General features: G+C 40.1%; 1 protein-coding gene across 2 annotated transcripts in view; it reads left to right on the forward strand.

Moving 5' to 3' along the window:
• Nucleotides 1–5,704: 5,704 nt before the first annotated feature.
• pappaa (pregnancy-associated plasma protein A, pappalysin 1a) overlaps nt 5,705–14,390 on the forward strand; it is an 82,146-nt gene continuing 73,460 nt past the window's right edge. For both annotated transcript variants that reach the window (XM_034895618.1, XM_034895619.1), the window contains exons 1-2: nt 5,705–6,933; nt 12,049–13,153. In XM_034895618.1, the coding sequence (XP_034751509.1) occupies nt 6,543–6,933; nt 12,049–13,153 (1,496 nt within the window). In that variant the 5' untranslated portion in view covers nt 5,705–6,542. The remainder of the gene's footprint in view (nt 6,934–12,048; nt 13,154–14,390) is intronic.

The following is a 14,390-nucleotide window of genomic DNA, read 5'->3' on the forward strand; positions in this document are numbered from 1 at the left end:
TCATCATTCTTCTTTCTCCAAACACATTTAGTTTAATTATGACCAAAAGGTTCTATTTTGGTCTCATCTGACCTCATGACTTTCTCCCATGAGTCCTCTGGATCATCCAAACATTGGCAAACTTAAGACGAGCCTTGACATGTGCTGGTTTAAGCAGGGGAACCTTCCGTGCCATGCATGATTTTAAACCATGACGTCTTAGTGCATTACCAACAGTAACCTTGGGAACGGTTGTCCCAGCTCTTTTGAGGACATTGACCAGCTCCTCCTGTGTAGTTCTGGGCTAATTTCTCACTTTTCTTAGGATCATTGAGACCCCACGAGGTGAGATCTTGCATGGAGCCCCAGTCCGAGGGAGATTGGCAGTCATGTTAAGCTTCTTCCATTTTCTAATGATTGCTCCAACAGTGGACCTTTTTTCACCAAGCTTCTTGGCAATTTCCCCGTATCCCTTTCCAGCCTTGTGGAGGTGTACAATTTTGTCTTTAGTGTCTTTGGACAGCTCTTTGGTCTTGGCAATTTTAGTAGTTGGATTCTTACTGATTGTACGGGGTGGACAGGTGTCTTTATGCAACTAACAACCTCAAACAGGTACATCTTATTTAGGATAATAAATGGAGTGGAGGATGACATTTTGAAGGCAGATTAACAGGTCTTTGAGGGTCGGAATTCTAGCTGATAGATAGGTGTTCAAATACTTATTTCCAGCTGTATCATACAATTAATTTGTTAAAAAAATCATACATTGTGATTACTGGATTTTTTAGATTATGTCTCTCACGGTGGACATGAACCTACAATGGCAATTTCAGACCCCACAATTTCTAAGTGGGAGAACTTGCAAAATAGCAGGGTGTTCAAAGACTTATTTTCCTCACTGTATCTGTACTTTTTAATAATTAATTTGCCCAGAGTCTCAACAGTGCAGAAATATTGGCATTGAAATAGACAATTTAGTTGAAAATTATTGTACTGAACAGTTATTTAGCCATGCTTCCACTGGAACAGCAATAAACTTGTACATCTTTACTCAGTGAATTCTACTGATTGTATTATCGTGTGTCTGGGAACATGTGTCATGGCTAAGGTGGAATTTAAGCTTTTTGAAAACACTGTGGTAGTAAAATATCAACTTTTTGCCACCTCCAACTTTGCTTACCACCCCAGTAGTCTGACAACAGCAAAAGCAAGACACACTAACGGCAACACCCGTGTTGATTGAACAGCTACACTAAAACACAGAGAAAGTCTGATGAGCATCAGCAGCCAAGTTTGTCAAATAAACCAACATTTAACTACAACACAAGAAAAAGTAATTAAAATGTTTTTATTTTTTATTGTTAAGTATAGCAGACATTTGGATATTGAACCTAAAATGCAAGAAAAACCTTTAGCTACCTCCGTAACACCGATAATATTAGAGCTTAGGCAAGGCAGCTTTATTTGTATAGCACATTTCAGCAACAGGGCAATTCAAAGTGCTTTACACAAAATCATTAAAACAGATAAAACACAAGTACAAACAGTTAAAAGTCATAAGCATTAAAAATCAATACGACACATGAATAGACAGTTGAAAACAAAATAGAAACATTAGGACACATAAAACACCAGAATAAAAGTTACAGTGCAGCATAAGAAAGAAAAGCTTAGTCTGTTAAAAATGTGACGTCTTTGTGTACTAAAAAAGTTTTGTTCAACCACAATTGTTTTAGCCAGCCACTTCCTAAAACTACCTTAGACTCTAAAAAGTATTGTAATTTGACAGCTAAAATCTGCCTTAAAGGTGCAGATAAGTGGACTGATGTAGTCTGATGGGGGTACAGACAGCAGGCACTGTGCCTAATGATTTAGCACTTGAATAAGGGAGAATAAAGAGGCAGAAAGTTATGGGGTGGGATAGGGATGACATAGAAAAAATAAGACTAGAATGTAATATATCAGCATAGTGATACAAATGCACTTAGAGAGAGAGATGATTAAATTACAGATACACAACTATGTGCTTGATTTAACTTCTCCGTTTACCGATCTAGAATGACGATAAGATAAGATGATTCAATTTGCTGTGATGAATTTATATAAATTAAACAGTAGACTTCACTAACTCATGTGGCATAATAACGAATAATTGACATTTCAGTGTCCATCACCAAAGTGTGACAGATCATTGATTTCATGCCTCATACCAGACTCTACAGTACCTTACTTTCTGTAACATATAGTATTTCACGTATACAATTCTGCCAGTGCTCAGTTTTCACCTTAACACAAAAGCTTTTTATGTATAGTATATATAATGCCACTGTCCAGCTGAACTGGCTGCCCTTCCATGCTAAGCGCATATAAATGACAGCTGTCATAAGCATTAAGAAAGATTAAACCTGATTTACACAAATGTATACATTTTCTGTAATCTTTGCGATGTTCTGTTTAAAAGTAACAAACAACACCTCCGTCTCAGTCAGCACATCTCTTATTGGGAACTGCTTTCTTTTTTGCCAGAAACTGCCTGCGTTTTTAGGCAGCACAGGATTATACTCTTAAGGGCTTTAATGGGTACTCTGTAACGGCATTATATTTAGAAAGAGCCACCGCCTTTAAAGGTCCTGACCACTCTTATGAAATGCTATTGTCACTACAGCTTTGCTTTTATTTCCACTTGACATTTCTTATTCAGAATTCCCCTAAATTTACTTAAAACCTCATCTGTATTACTCTTTAATGTGTTTACAGTGTTTACGTTATATCATTTTACTCTCCAGATCATACACACACAAAAAACGAGGCAAAGGCATTTAGGTTTGCACTTTAGAACAGTCACAGATTAAGCTGGGTGCATTAATGGATTATAGGACAATGTTTTTTTTCCTATTTAACTCACTGCGCCAGAGTCACTCCGGTCACGTTGTAGGATTATTGTACAATACTGCAACCACTTGTCTCTGAACAGAAGTGATAGGACAGCAATGGCTGCATCACCGTGGAGCTAGAGATAGAGTTTAAGGATGCTTGTAATCCTGACACAATTTGACAAAGTTAATACAGTGTTTCATTGATGACAACAAAATGCACATATTTTTGTTCCATTTAATATTAATTTACTGAGCTCTGTGTTCACAGAAAATGATCATGCTTTACCTGTGTCTAGACTTTACATGACCAAAAGATCAGATAAAGTGACTCAAGTAATTGGGAATCACTTGCATTTTCATTTGGGTTAAAAAGGCATAAGTATATTATAATTATGCTGTTTTAGATGTTTAGTCACTGCTGCATGTATTTTTCATAGCTGTTTTTCCCCCTGATTTTTCCTGATGTCAAAGTTTTGAGTTTTTCCTGCGGTGTTTAATTTCACTGTTGACCTCTGACTGATCTTAACATCATACAGTGTATTCTGCTTTATGGTCTGTCTCCGATGTGCAGTGGGATTTAAAGAATTGCACAGGGGCTTTGTGACATGAACCGTCATGGGCCATTAGATCAAGATGGGATGTGGTCTTCCTACCATCAAATCCAGGATTAACTGGGAATCAGCCTGATTTTGAAAAAATAGAGATAATAAAAAGAGACATTGTGATGCTGGCAAATGGTAGAGCCAGGAAGGCACACAGTTAAACTTAGCGATTGTTGATTGGTTTATACCTTCAGGGGTTGGGTGGGGGGTGCAAGACTGTACTAAAACAATTCAACTCAAACACCTTGCGTAACGGAGGCATGGCAAATGACCTTTATATGAGCATGTTTCAGGGTTGTTTCCCCTTCCTTCAAACTGTACATAGTGTACCAACCTGAACGGATGCTGACTCTAAGACATTAGGTCATCTTTTCTATCTTCAGCCCTCCTGTTCCTTTTTAGAGAGAGAGACAGAGAGTTATAGTCTGATCTAAGGTGAAGAAGTAAAGAGTGTTATAACAGGACTGAAGAAGTCTTTCACCTGCTGTTACGATACTGAGCTTGAATTTCCATTACCTTCCGTGTTCAGTTCTGTTATCAAGTATGTTTTATGGAAATCGATTAAATTACATGTAAATCTGTGACTAGCACTATTTTGCTGGCTGAAAAAATATAGGAAAAGAAGCACGCATCCTACCAAGTGTGCATCAAAAGCAAACAACCTCGTGGGAAACATGACTTTTTGAGACAAGGACCCAAACAAAAACTCCATCTTTAAAGAGATGGAAGTGTTGCCACCCAACCACACCTAACTGGAGAGTGTGTGTGTTAAAAAGTCATGCAAAGGGTTTGACACAGACAGTTATCCACTCTCTCCTTTGAAAAGATTTAGATCTGTTGTCTATGTGAAACTCTGCTCCCAGCGACTTCCAAGGTCAACACCTCTCAATATGTGATTCCCCCCTGCTCAAGACACAAAAGGAAATATGTGGCCCAAAGTCGCAACACCATACGAAAAAGAAAGCAAATATTTAATGTTTGTTCTCTCTTCCTTTTATGGTAGCTGGCAAGTTTTGGCTGTCTAAACACACATTCACAACAAACAACCATGGAAGAACAGAAAGGAAACACCAACATTCTAGCTGACTGTCTCTATGGAAAGCCGTTAAACGGTAAAGTCACTCTCCTCTCTGTGTCACAATATCTTTAGAGTAACAGTAACATTTGACCAAAGGATTGTTTTCCTTTCACTTAGCAGCTGAGACCTACAAGGGCTTTGTCACTGGTCTCAAAGGCTTACAAACTTTAGTCGGGAGTATGGTTTTGAAACTCCCATCCATCTAAAGTGGCGGGTCAGTAAACATGAGGATGTGTGAGTCAACCTGAAACTAACAGATCCCTAACATTTTTCTTTTTCAAATCCCTTTGACAAAAATCTTTGTGTGGCAATAGTGAATTGGGATGGACTAAGACTGGAGTTAGAGACTGAATAAATAAATGAAAAAAATGAGTTGGCCAGATTTTAAAAATCAAAACATGGCCAGATAGAAAATATAAGTGCACTTATTACCATTTTGTGGCTAAACACCTTAAACTCTGGCTTTTAAATTGAAAAAAGAAAGGACATACGATCCATTAAGAAAAGTAAAGGATAAGAACTGATATGACTTTGTCAATGTTCTCCCATTACTTCTTTGATCTACTGCTTACTTTTTTTTTAAAGACATTAATGGGAAACATGACTTTGACGGGACAGTTAGGTCTACCTTTATATAATGTCATACCTTGGAAAGTTTAAATGGAGGACTTTCCAAAGAGCCTGTGATTAGCCTAAAAGTTGTACTTGGATGCAACTTTTTAATTTATAAGTTTCGGATATTGCTCTCTATTGATTACAACTACTATGTTTTAATATTACAAAATAAAAGCTTTGATCTCCAAATCACATAAGAAACAATTTATTTATAATATTCTCCAGTACATTTACATTCCGTTCAACTAAGCTTTCACGTAGGCTATACCTTTAGGAATGTCATGGCCAAAATCTATGACTTTGAAAATAAAATCAACCTGCTTTCAGAGGGGGATTTCAACAAAGATCAACACGGATTGTAGTCATTTTTTCATGTTCTCGTACGGCTTGGTTATGACCCTGTGTTATGGACCTGGTGGAAGTGTTGGATTGTTTAAATTGTAACCGCTAGAGGGATACATACACGCCTTTCAAACTCCGTAAACACCACCCAATCAGTATGTGCTGTAGAGAGAATTGCCGTCAGTGAGAGTTGCTTACCTGTGTGACTTCCCACATTGGGAAAAATGCGCCGGAACATTTGAAACATGAGTTGTTCTTAAAAAGACGTAGAGAGAAACTGCCTTTAAAGCGTACGGCGAGCCCCGACTGCTCCAAGTGTATCTGCTCCAGGCAATCATGAGGACCGCGATGCTTACTTCTGCAGCTCTCTGTCCCTCTTTCTCTCTTTCGCCTTACCAGATTATCTTATAGTGCTTTACAACTTTTGTACAGGCATACAGGCAAGGGGAAGTTTTGATCCATTTTTGATCATAATTTACCTCTTGTTTCCTGTAATAAATATGAGAGGTCGGTTTGTTGTCACTTTTCTTTGGAATTTAATATGTGCCATTTCTTATGCTGTTTTACGGGTAGGATAAGGAAACAACAAAAAGGTGTGACAAGAGCTTGGCGGACAACTGTGGATTTCTGCGAGTAACTCCTACCGTCCAAAGGGGATGAGGGGGGCATCGGCCGGACCCCCCTCTTGATTGATTACTTATTAGTCATCCCTTTGGCTAAATGGGACCAACTGAAAAGGCACCGTGGAACACATACATGAATCAAATATTCCCGTGTCCCCTGAATGTCTCCAGAGTAGTTTTGCTTAAGAGAGGGGGTCGTGGCTTAGCATTATAAAGAGGGGAAAACAGCATAGCTTTATGGGTTTATTTAGACAGTTTCTACGGTTTGACATTCTACCGCTGTAAAAAGAGAGAAGGAAAAACTCGAGAGAATTTCCAAAAAGGACAACATTGTGGACATAACATTTTTTTGTAGTTATTCCGTTGTTTCTTTTATTTTTTTTCTCTTCTTTTTAAATATTTTTGTTTCTATTTCCTCACCCGAAAAATGAAACTTTGGACATCTCCCTGGGTGTCTTGCCTGGTGATTCTCATCTTGTGTTTTGGATCAGTGTGCGGGACAGTCCGGAGAAAGGGGAGATCCAAGAGGGAGTTGGTGCGCATTAGTGAGGCGAAAGCCACCATCCCAGGGGCTTGTGCCACACGTCTGCCCCGGGGCAAACGCTCTTTGCCCGGCTTAGAGCGACGGGTAATTCGCCAGCGTCGGCGCTCGTCTCAGACGGAGGAAAACTCTCCAGACCGGGGGAAAGCTGTCTATTTTACCGGCAGGGGAGATCAACTACGACTGAAGCCTGGCGTGGAGATACCCAGAGGAAATTTCACTCTGGAGATGTGGTTAAAACCGGAGGGAGGTCAACGATCACCCACAGTGATTGCAGGTAGGATTGTCTACACATCCTCTTTTGTCAACCCAACTCCATTTATAAGTGTACCTCCAAAACTTACATTTAAACATGTTGACTAAATATGCACCTGTGAAGTATTTTATCACAGTGTCATGTAGTCTGAAACAAAGCAACATGCAGTTTCAGCGAGTTGAAAATTAGTTCATCTATCAGACTAGACAATGATGTAATGCTCTGAAAAGTATAGCGGATATTTTAGGTAGTGCAAGCATTGGGTCACTGAAGATTTTGATCACATTTAAGTTTGCCAGTTTACAGAAAGTCAATCGCTGCAATATGATTTTATTTTCCATATTATTTTTTTCTATAATTTGTACTACTTCAGAATGATGATTTATGTGGGTTATAATCATAAAAGTGAGGAGCACTGGCAGCAGATATAGTCTACTGCATCATATGACCGCCAGCTGATGTCACTGTGCGTAAAATGTAATTTCTCTGAAACGACTTGGCTATTTTGAAACTATGATGTAATGGCCCAAACTTTGTGAGCTAGTACGTCACGTCAGTCACAAAGCGGGAGAGATCTTTTGTATGTGTAGGCGCGTTAAGCGCGCAGCTCAAGCCACAAGCCGCAAGCTTAAGTGTGCCCCAAAATCGAGACCTTTGGATTGGCTACCGGAGTTACGGGACAGAAGAGATCGAGACAGAAGAGATCCAGGGTTTCCCCTCATGCCTGGAAATGTCCTGCGTGTGTTTGTGCTGTGGCGGTGTGCTTTCATGGTCACCGGTGTTGTTATGTAGGCTACAGTGTCTCCAAGACGCAGACTATTGTGCAAAATCATGCGTAGACGAATCTTTAATGTAAAACCAGATAGTGATGATGCATCTCTATCCACTGACTGTGCAGAGGACACGCACACGCACTTGTCTCGTCGGAAGGCTCGAGACTTTCTAATTGTCATTTGTGCGCACTCCTTTTTCTCCTGCAGCCATGCGTAAAGGAGTACCAGAAAGGTGTTAACACTGTTCTGCATCATCTGTTTTGACCAATAGCGCTTTTGTGCATTACAGTATAGGACAGGTTTTGTGTTGCTTTTTTTTGCCGATAGGGAGCGTTGCATTCACAACTCATTGTCTGATATAGTACTTGTGCAGATGGCTGCCTTTGAACTGAACTGAATTGAACTCAGTCATCCTCAGCCTCCTGTATGCCAGTCTGTACGTTTGAGCAATCAGTTAAACCATATCACTTCATATACATGCTCTTTTTTTATTAGTCCTGCCAAACTGGAGGGATTTTTTATTTTTTTATTGGAAGGCTGATTATCTTGTTGACTTGGTAAAGTAAATTATTGATGCTGTGTAACCTATCTAGTTAAATGAAGCCCTCTCTTCAGGGATGAGCCATACCGTCCTTTATTTGTGTGTGTGTGTGTGTGTGTGTGTGTGTGTGTGTACAGTCCAGTACACTTTTAGGTAGTGCTAGCCAGTTGGCAGGGACATGCTCTGCAAAACCAATCCCTTGTCTCAAACTGGGGACGAGGGGCGTTAGAGGGTCTGTTGTGACCTGAGTAACTCCTAGATTTACAGAGGATGGACACAATAACAGGAACATCTGTATAGCATTATGCAACCCAGTACAACAACAACACTAACAACAATCCCCACAATGTTGAACAAACACCCCTGAGACAAAATCATAACAGAAAATGAACATTATAGGCTTTGCAGATGTGGCTTTAGATCAAATTATTTTGTACAGGTGTTAGTGTTGTGCCCCGCCCCCATCTTGTACTGGCTCCTCCCTACTAGGGATTACCATTCATGTATAATCTTGTGTGTTCATTTCTTCTTTTTTTTTTCTTCAAGATTTGCTCCCATCATGCTCTCATCAGCAAGAGGGGCCTTAAAGACAACAAATATGATGATCAAACAAATTCAATAAAGCCTAATCTTTTAAATCCAATTCAGGCCTAAAAAATCCCAGTGCCTCTAAAAAATGCTCGATCCATTTGTTTTGATCCCAGCATAGTGTTGTTTGCAGCAGCTGTTTTTTACTGTGTTGTTTTGACCATTGTCTCTCTCTCTCTCTCTATTTCTCTCTCTCTCTCTCTCACTCTCTCTTTTAATTCTTGCTTTCTTCCTGATTTCACTTTGCCTTTACATATTTAGTGACAACAAAAACATTAGTAAACACTGGTGCTGATTAAATGTGAGTTGGTTATTGTAACGGGTTGCTTTATATTCATGAGTTAGGTGAATATGACAATATATACAGCCCATACAGGGTTTATTTTTAACTGTGATGATATGTACATGTTAAAAAAACAATTCATAAAAATATATGAATGGAGTTAATCAATGTTCTTATAACAATTCCTCAGAAAGATAGAGCAGGACCACTTCTTGGGTAAAAAGATAATGTTCAGGGATCAATTAGCTGGTACTTTATCCACAGATAAGGGATCAAACAATCATCAAATACAGGTGTGGATTATCTTGTGCCCTTTGAATTACACACAGACACACACACACACACACACCATTCCTGTCTGAAGGACAGACACACACACAATCCCACACAATCACACAATCAGAACATCAAGTTCTGTGTCCAAATGTTATGCAAACATTGTTGTGCCCTATTAGCCCTTGTATCCGGGTCACGTTGGGTTGTCCCGCATCAAAGGAGGAGGAAAATAAATCACACAAGGAATGGAGGCTCTCTTCCGTGACGTGCTGGGGGCAATTATACGCAGACGTTAGCAGATAGTCCCTGCAATACAGTAACATACATGTTTTGGTGCAGTCATAGTGTGATGATACAGTCAAAAATGTGTTCAGAAAGTAATTTTACTTTGCTACTTTGGGTTTCATGGAAACTTGAAAATTGTATCCTCTTCCTGTTTTATTATAACCAAATGTAACTGGTAGACTAAGGAAGATGAATAACTTTGAGATCATGACTAATAACCTAGCACATCAGAGTTTGAAGAGGGGTTAAGCCCTGAGTGCAATGATTATACTTGCAATCATTACTTCAACAAGAAACATCTTCACAGTCTTATTAGTTTGAATCATTATCATGGCCATGCACTTAGCCTTACTGTGATTTAATGAGTGTTTGGAAAGATTAAATTCTTATTAATGTTAATGTAATTTAATGGGAAGGTTTTTTGTTAGGATAGTGTCAGGGTACAAGTAACAGTGCAGAAAAATTGGTGTTAATTTATCTTATCTGACGTTCAAAACATGTTTTACTATTGGTAGATTGTTTATGACTCATTAAACCCAGCATTGAGTTGAATTCATTCAGAGTGAAACTTGACAGCCAAGTCAAATGTTTAAACTCAAGTGTTTTCAAGTGGTGTGATGACATTTTTATAATCAATATCCTTGTTATGTTCGTTGAGTTTTTAATGGAATTTTCCATTGTGTCTGGGGAAATTGCTTTGGCGATCACTTTCATGTGACCATGAAAAGTGTCTTTCCTTCACCTTTCAGAGCCTGAACAGCTCGAAAGTAAACGAAGTCCTCATTGTTCTCTTCCTCCCTGCTTTTTATCAAGTACTTGTGACATTCTTTTTTGAATGTGTATGTGTTATTTTGACTTTTTCCTGGAAAAAGACAAATGGCAAATGCGAGGAAGGTTACCTTTGAACCTGACAGAAAAAGCTTTTTACCGTTGCGTGTGCACATGCAAATCCCCTTATGTGTGTGTTTCTGAGAATACACAAATCTGTACTTTAGCTTTTCAATTGCCCGTGTGTACGGGAGTGTGTGTATTTATTTCATGAGCATGTATATATGCATGTCCGTATAAGTATATGCATATGTGTGCGTAGGTGTGTTTGTGTGAGCCAGAGGAGTTACAGTGCAGGGTCTGGAAAAGTGTAGTGTGTTAGATTAATTGAGCATGGCAGAATTATGACAGCTGTTTACACTAGAAGCCCTACAAGCATTTTAGCACACCTTTTAGCCTTGAGTGCACTAGCTGACAGATGGAAGGCTTTTTCTTTCCATTGGAGGGGAAAGCCTGAAAACGTCATCAAAAGTCCCAAGGACTGACCTTGATGCTGAACCCAACCCTTGCTCTTTGAACATTTGTCCATTGAAATACCAAGTTAATGAATGCATATTGCAGTATGCATCTTATTAGTAACAGGTTCAAAGTTCGCAAGAAGTCTGTGCAATCACCATTTTGCCAAATGACTCAATACCTATATGGGCTAGGTGTGCCGGTCACACATTAATTGTCTCTTTGTGAATAGATGTAATTACCAGTTAGAAGGACAACCCTGACGTTAGCAATTCCCTGGAGTGTATTCTTGTGAAAAGAATGGAGTCTTGCACTCTCCACAGAATCACCTGCTAACACACACTTTCACATGCTGAGTTAGACCTTGTGAGGCACTACAAGATGCTTTGGAATCTTTGCACACTTTGACTGGACGGTATAGATATATACACATAGTCACAAACACGCATTAAAAAACACACATGCACAGACATGAACTTGTGTGTGTGTGTTTGTTACATGTACCTGAACAAGCCCTAAACAAACAAAAAGTTAATATTCAGAGATCCCCTAAGAAGTGAAAACACATTACCATGCTGAAGCTGACATACACGGTCCAAGTGAAACAGGAAAAAGGTGTTTTGGTGCCTCTACAAAAACAAGACCATAGCAGAAAACTAGCCTTTTCTGGCTGCCCCACTGGCAAAGGGCATTTACACGAATGACTTTAAATGCCCTCAGTGTTCACGAGAAACCTATACAGAGAGATTTCCATGGGGTCTCCCTTAGCTAAACATGCACTTCAACCCAATTTCCAGGGCAACATACATTTAAATAAAAAATGTATATCATAAACATTTGCTCCCCAACTACATTTTTAGTCTCTTTTCAGTATAGTTCAGAATAATCTATAGAGAGTTTATAGAGATGCTGACCAACAAATACTGAAATAAATTAATTGTTATTGAAAAGAGAAAATGGGAATTGAAAATGCCAGCTCTCTTACAGGTGATCAATGAACAATGCTCTTTATTATTGCTGCTGATTTTCTCTTAAGTTCCCATCCACATACACATCTGGAAATAAAGGCATGCACTTATTAACAGACTTTTTCATTCTCTCTCCAGGCCTGTACGACAAATGTTTCTACGCCTCCAGTGATCGAGGCTGGCTGCTTGGCATCCAGGCGGTTAGTGAACACGGGAATCGTGACCCCCGCTTCTTCTTCTCCCTTAAAACGGACCGTGCCCACAAAGTGACTTCCATCCATTCCAACGCTCGCTATGTACCCAACCAATGGGCACATGTGGCCATCACATATGATGGCGTGTACATGAAGCTCTTTGTCAATGGCGCCCAAGTCGGCGTCAGTCGGGAGCAATCGGGCGATGTCTTCAGCCATTTGACCAAAAAGTGCAAAGTGCTCATGATTGGGGGGAATGCACTAAATCATAATTACAGGGGGGCAGTAGAGAGGGTGGGCTTATGGAGGCAGGTCAGAGGGCAGAGGCAGATTGTCAGGGACATGCAGGGCTACGAGGACCACCAAGATCTACCTCAGCTGGTCATACGTGAAACATTCGAGCACCCAGGTCGGAAATGGCTGACCGTAAAAGATGGTAGCTTTCCTCAGCCTGAGCAAGGGGGAGGTAAACGATTAGGGTTTCTGGGTGGTGGTGGAGTTGGTGTTTCGGAGGGATTATTAGACACGACGCTGGACCCTCCAACTTGTGGTCAAACTGTCTGCGACAATGTTGAGGTCATCAAAAACTACAACAATCTTTGGACCTTCCGTCAGCCCAAGAAAGTACGATATCGTGTCATAAATGTTTGGGACGATGCACGGATGAGACCAACTGTATCAGACCACCAGATCAGCCTGCAGCACCAGCAGCTAAATGATGCCTTTAGTCCCTACAACATCACCTGGGAGCTTAGCATTCACAACGTGTCCAATTCTTCCCTTCGAAGCCGTTTGATTCTAGCTAACTGTGATATCAGCAAAGTTGGCGATGATGCATGTGATCCAGAATGCAACCATCCACTGACAGGGTTTGATGCAGGTGACTGCATGTCTGGGCATCGGAGCCGTTGCCCTGAGCATAAGCAGGGGAACGGGGTATGTGACCCTGAATGTAACTGGGAAAACTTCTTCTATGACCTTGGTGACTGCTGTAACCCCAATGTGACGGATGTGACCAAAACATGCTTCAACCGGTCGTCTCCATACAAGTAAGATCACTCTCTTCACGTTTTGAATCTTACCATGTTTGTAGCACTAGTAATCCTCCTTGCTAGTTTTCTAATAAAATACTATACTAATATACTACTATACCATATATGATATGCCTTTTGGGAAACCAACTCTACACCATGGCCTTCGATGTCTAGAGTAAATCAAACAACACATCTTTCCATACATGTATATATGAAGAGAGGTTTTTATTGTCTAGTCCTACTGTTTCCTAACAATTTTGACTGAGGCTGAGTGTAACATAACTCCCAGCATGTGTGGCCTGGGAAATCCTCTGGGAGCAGCTAGTCCAATCTAGCCTTGGCCTGGTTCAATCAGTGATCCACACTTAAGCAAGGCAAAACAAACGCAACCGTATTACTTTCCAAGTAACAAATGCGCTGGCCAGACCACTCATTTTTGTGTACATTTTTCAACAACTCTCCCCACCTTCTCTTATACCCAATGGTCCTAATTAAGCTGGCTTGATTGGAGAAGGGAGTTGGTTTGGAAAGAGTGACATTCTAAACAGAGTGGAAGGGCAATTAGAGGTCAGAAAAGAGAGTCCAGTATGTTTTTTTGCTTGTAGCAATGGAAATCATTTTAAAGACATACCGCTCTGTCCAGGAAACCACTGAAAGACATGTTTCCTGGGGAGAAAGGTATGGGTCCCTAAACGTGGGTGCCTGAAAGAATGTTTCCAGTGAAGAAAGTTTACTTCACTTGCACGTGAATAACTGTTTTACAGGCTCTCCTAGGTGTACTGTACGTCAAGAAAGAGATTATGTGGTTTCATTCGGCTACTTTAGTATAATACAGAGGCATTCATAAATAATTTTTTTTTAGTTTTTGTGGTAATGTCATTGTGGCTTGTAGATGATGAGTAAAAGCTGGCAAGGACAGGATAAATCTCTGGAATTTGCTGTAATAAGGTTTGTGCCAGACATCCAATAGCAGGATTGTTTGTTTCTTGGTACACTGAAACTCAACACAGTAGACTGAGACATTTTTGTGGATAACGCAGGGGGTCTTTATGGTTATGCCGGAAAAGAGACAAAAATGACAGAAATTCTGATGTTTGTCAGGATTTTTAAACACGGTCATGTGGGAACGAGCGAAAGGGAGAACAACTACCGGACCTTATGTGTGGGATTGGTTGGTTCTTTAAGATAGAATGAATCAAGGAAACTGGGCTGTTTTCAATTACTGTTAAGATGGAAGCATTGTCTGTTTGGC

The sequence above is a fragment of the Etheostoma cragini genome, chromosome 16 (genome assembly GCF_013103735.1).
Source record: "Etheostoma cragini isolate CJK2018 chromosome 16, CSU_Ecrag_1.0, whole genome shotgun sequence".
Taxonomy (NCBI): Eukaryota; Metazoa; Chordata; class Actinopteri; order Perciformes; family Percidae; genus Etheostoma; species Etheostoma cragini.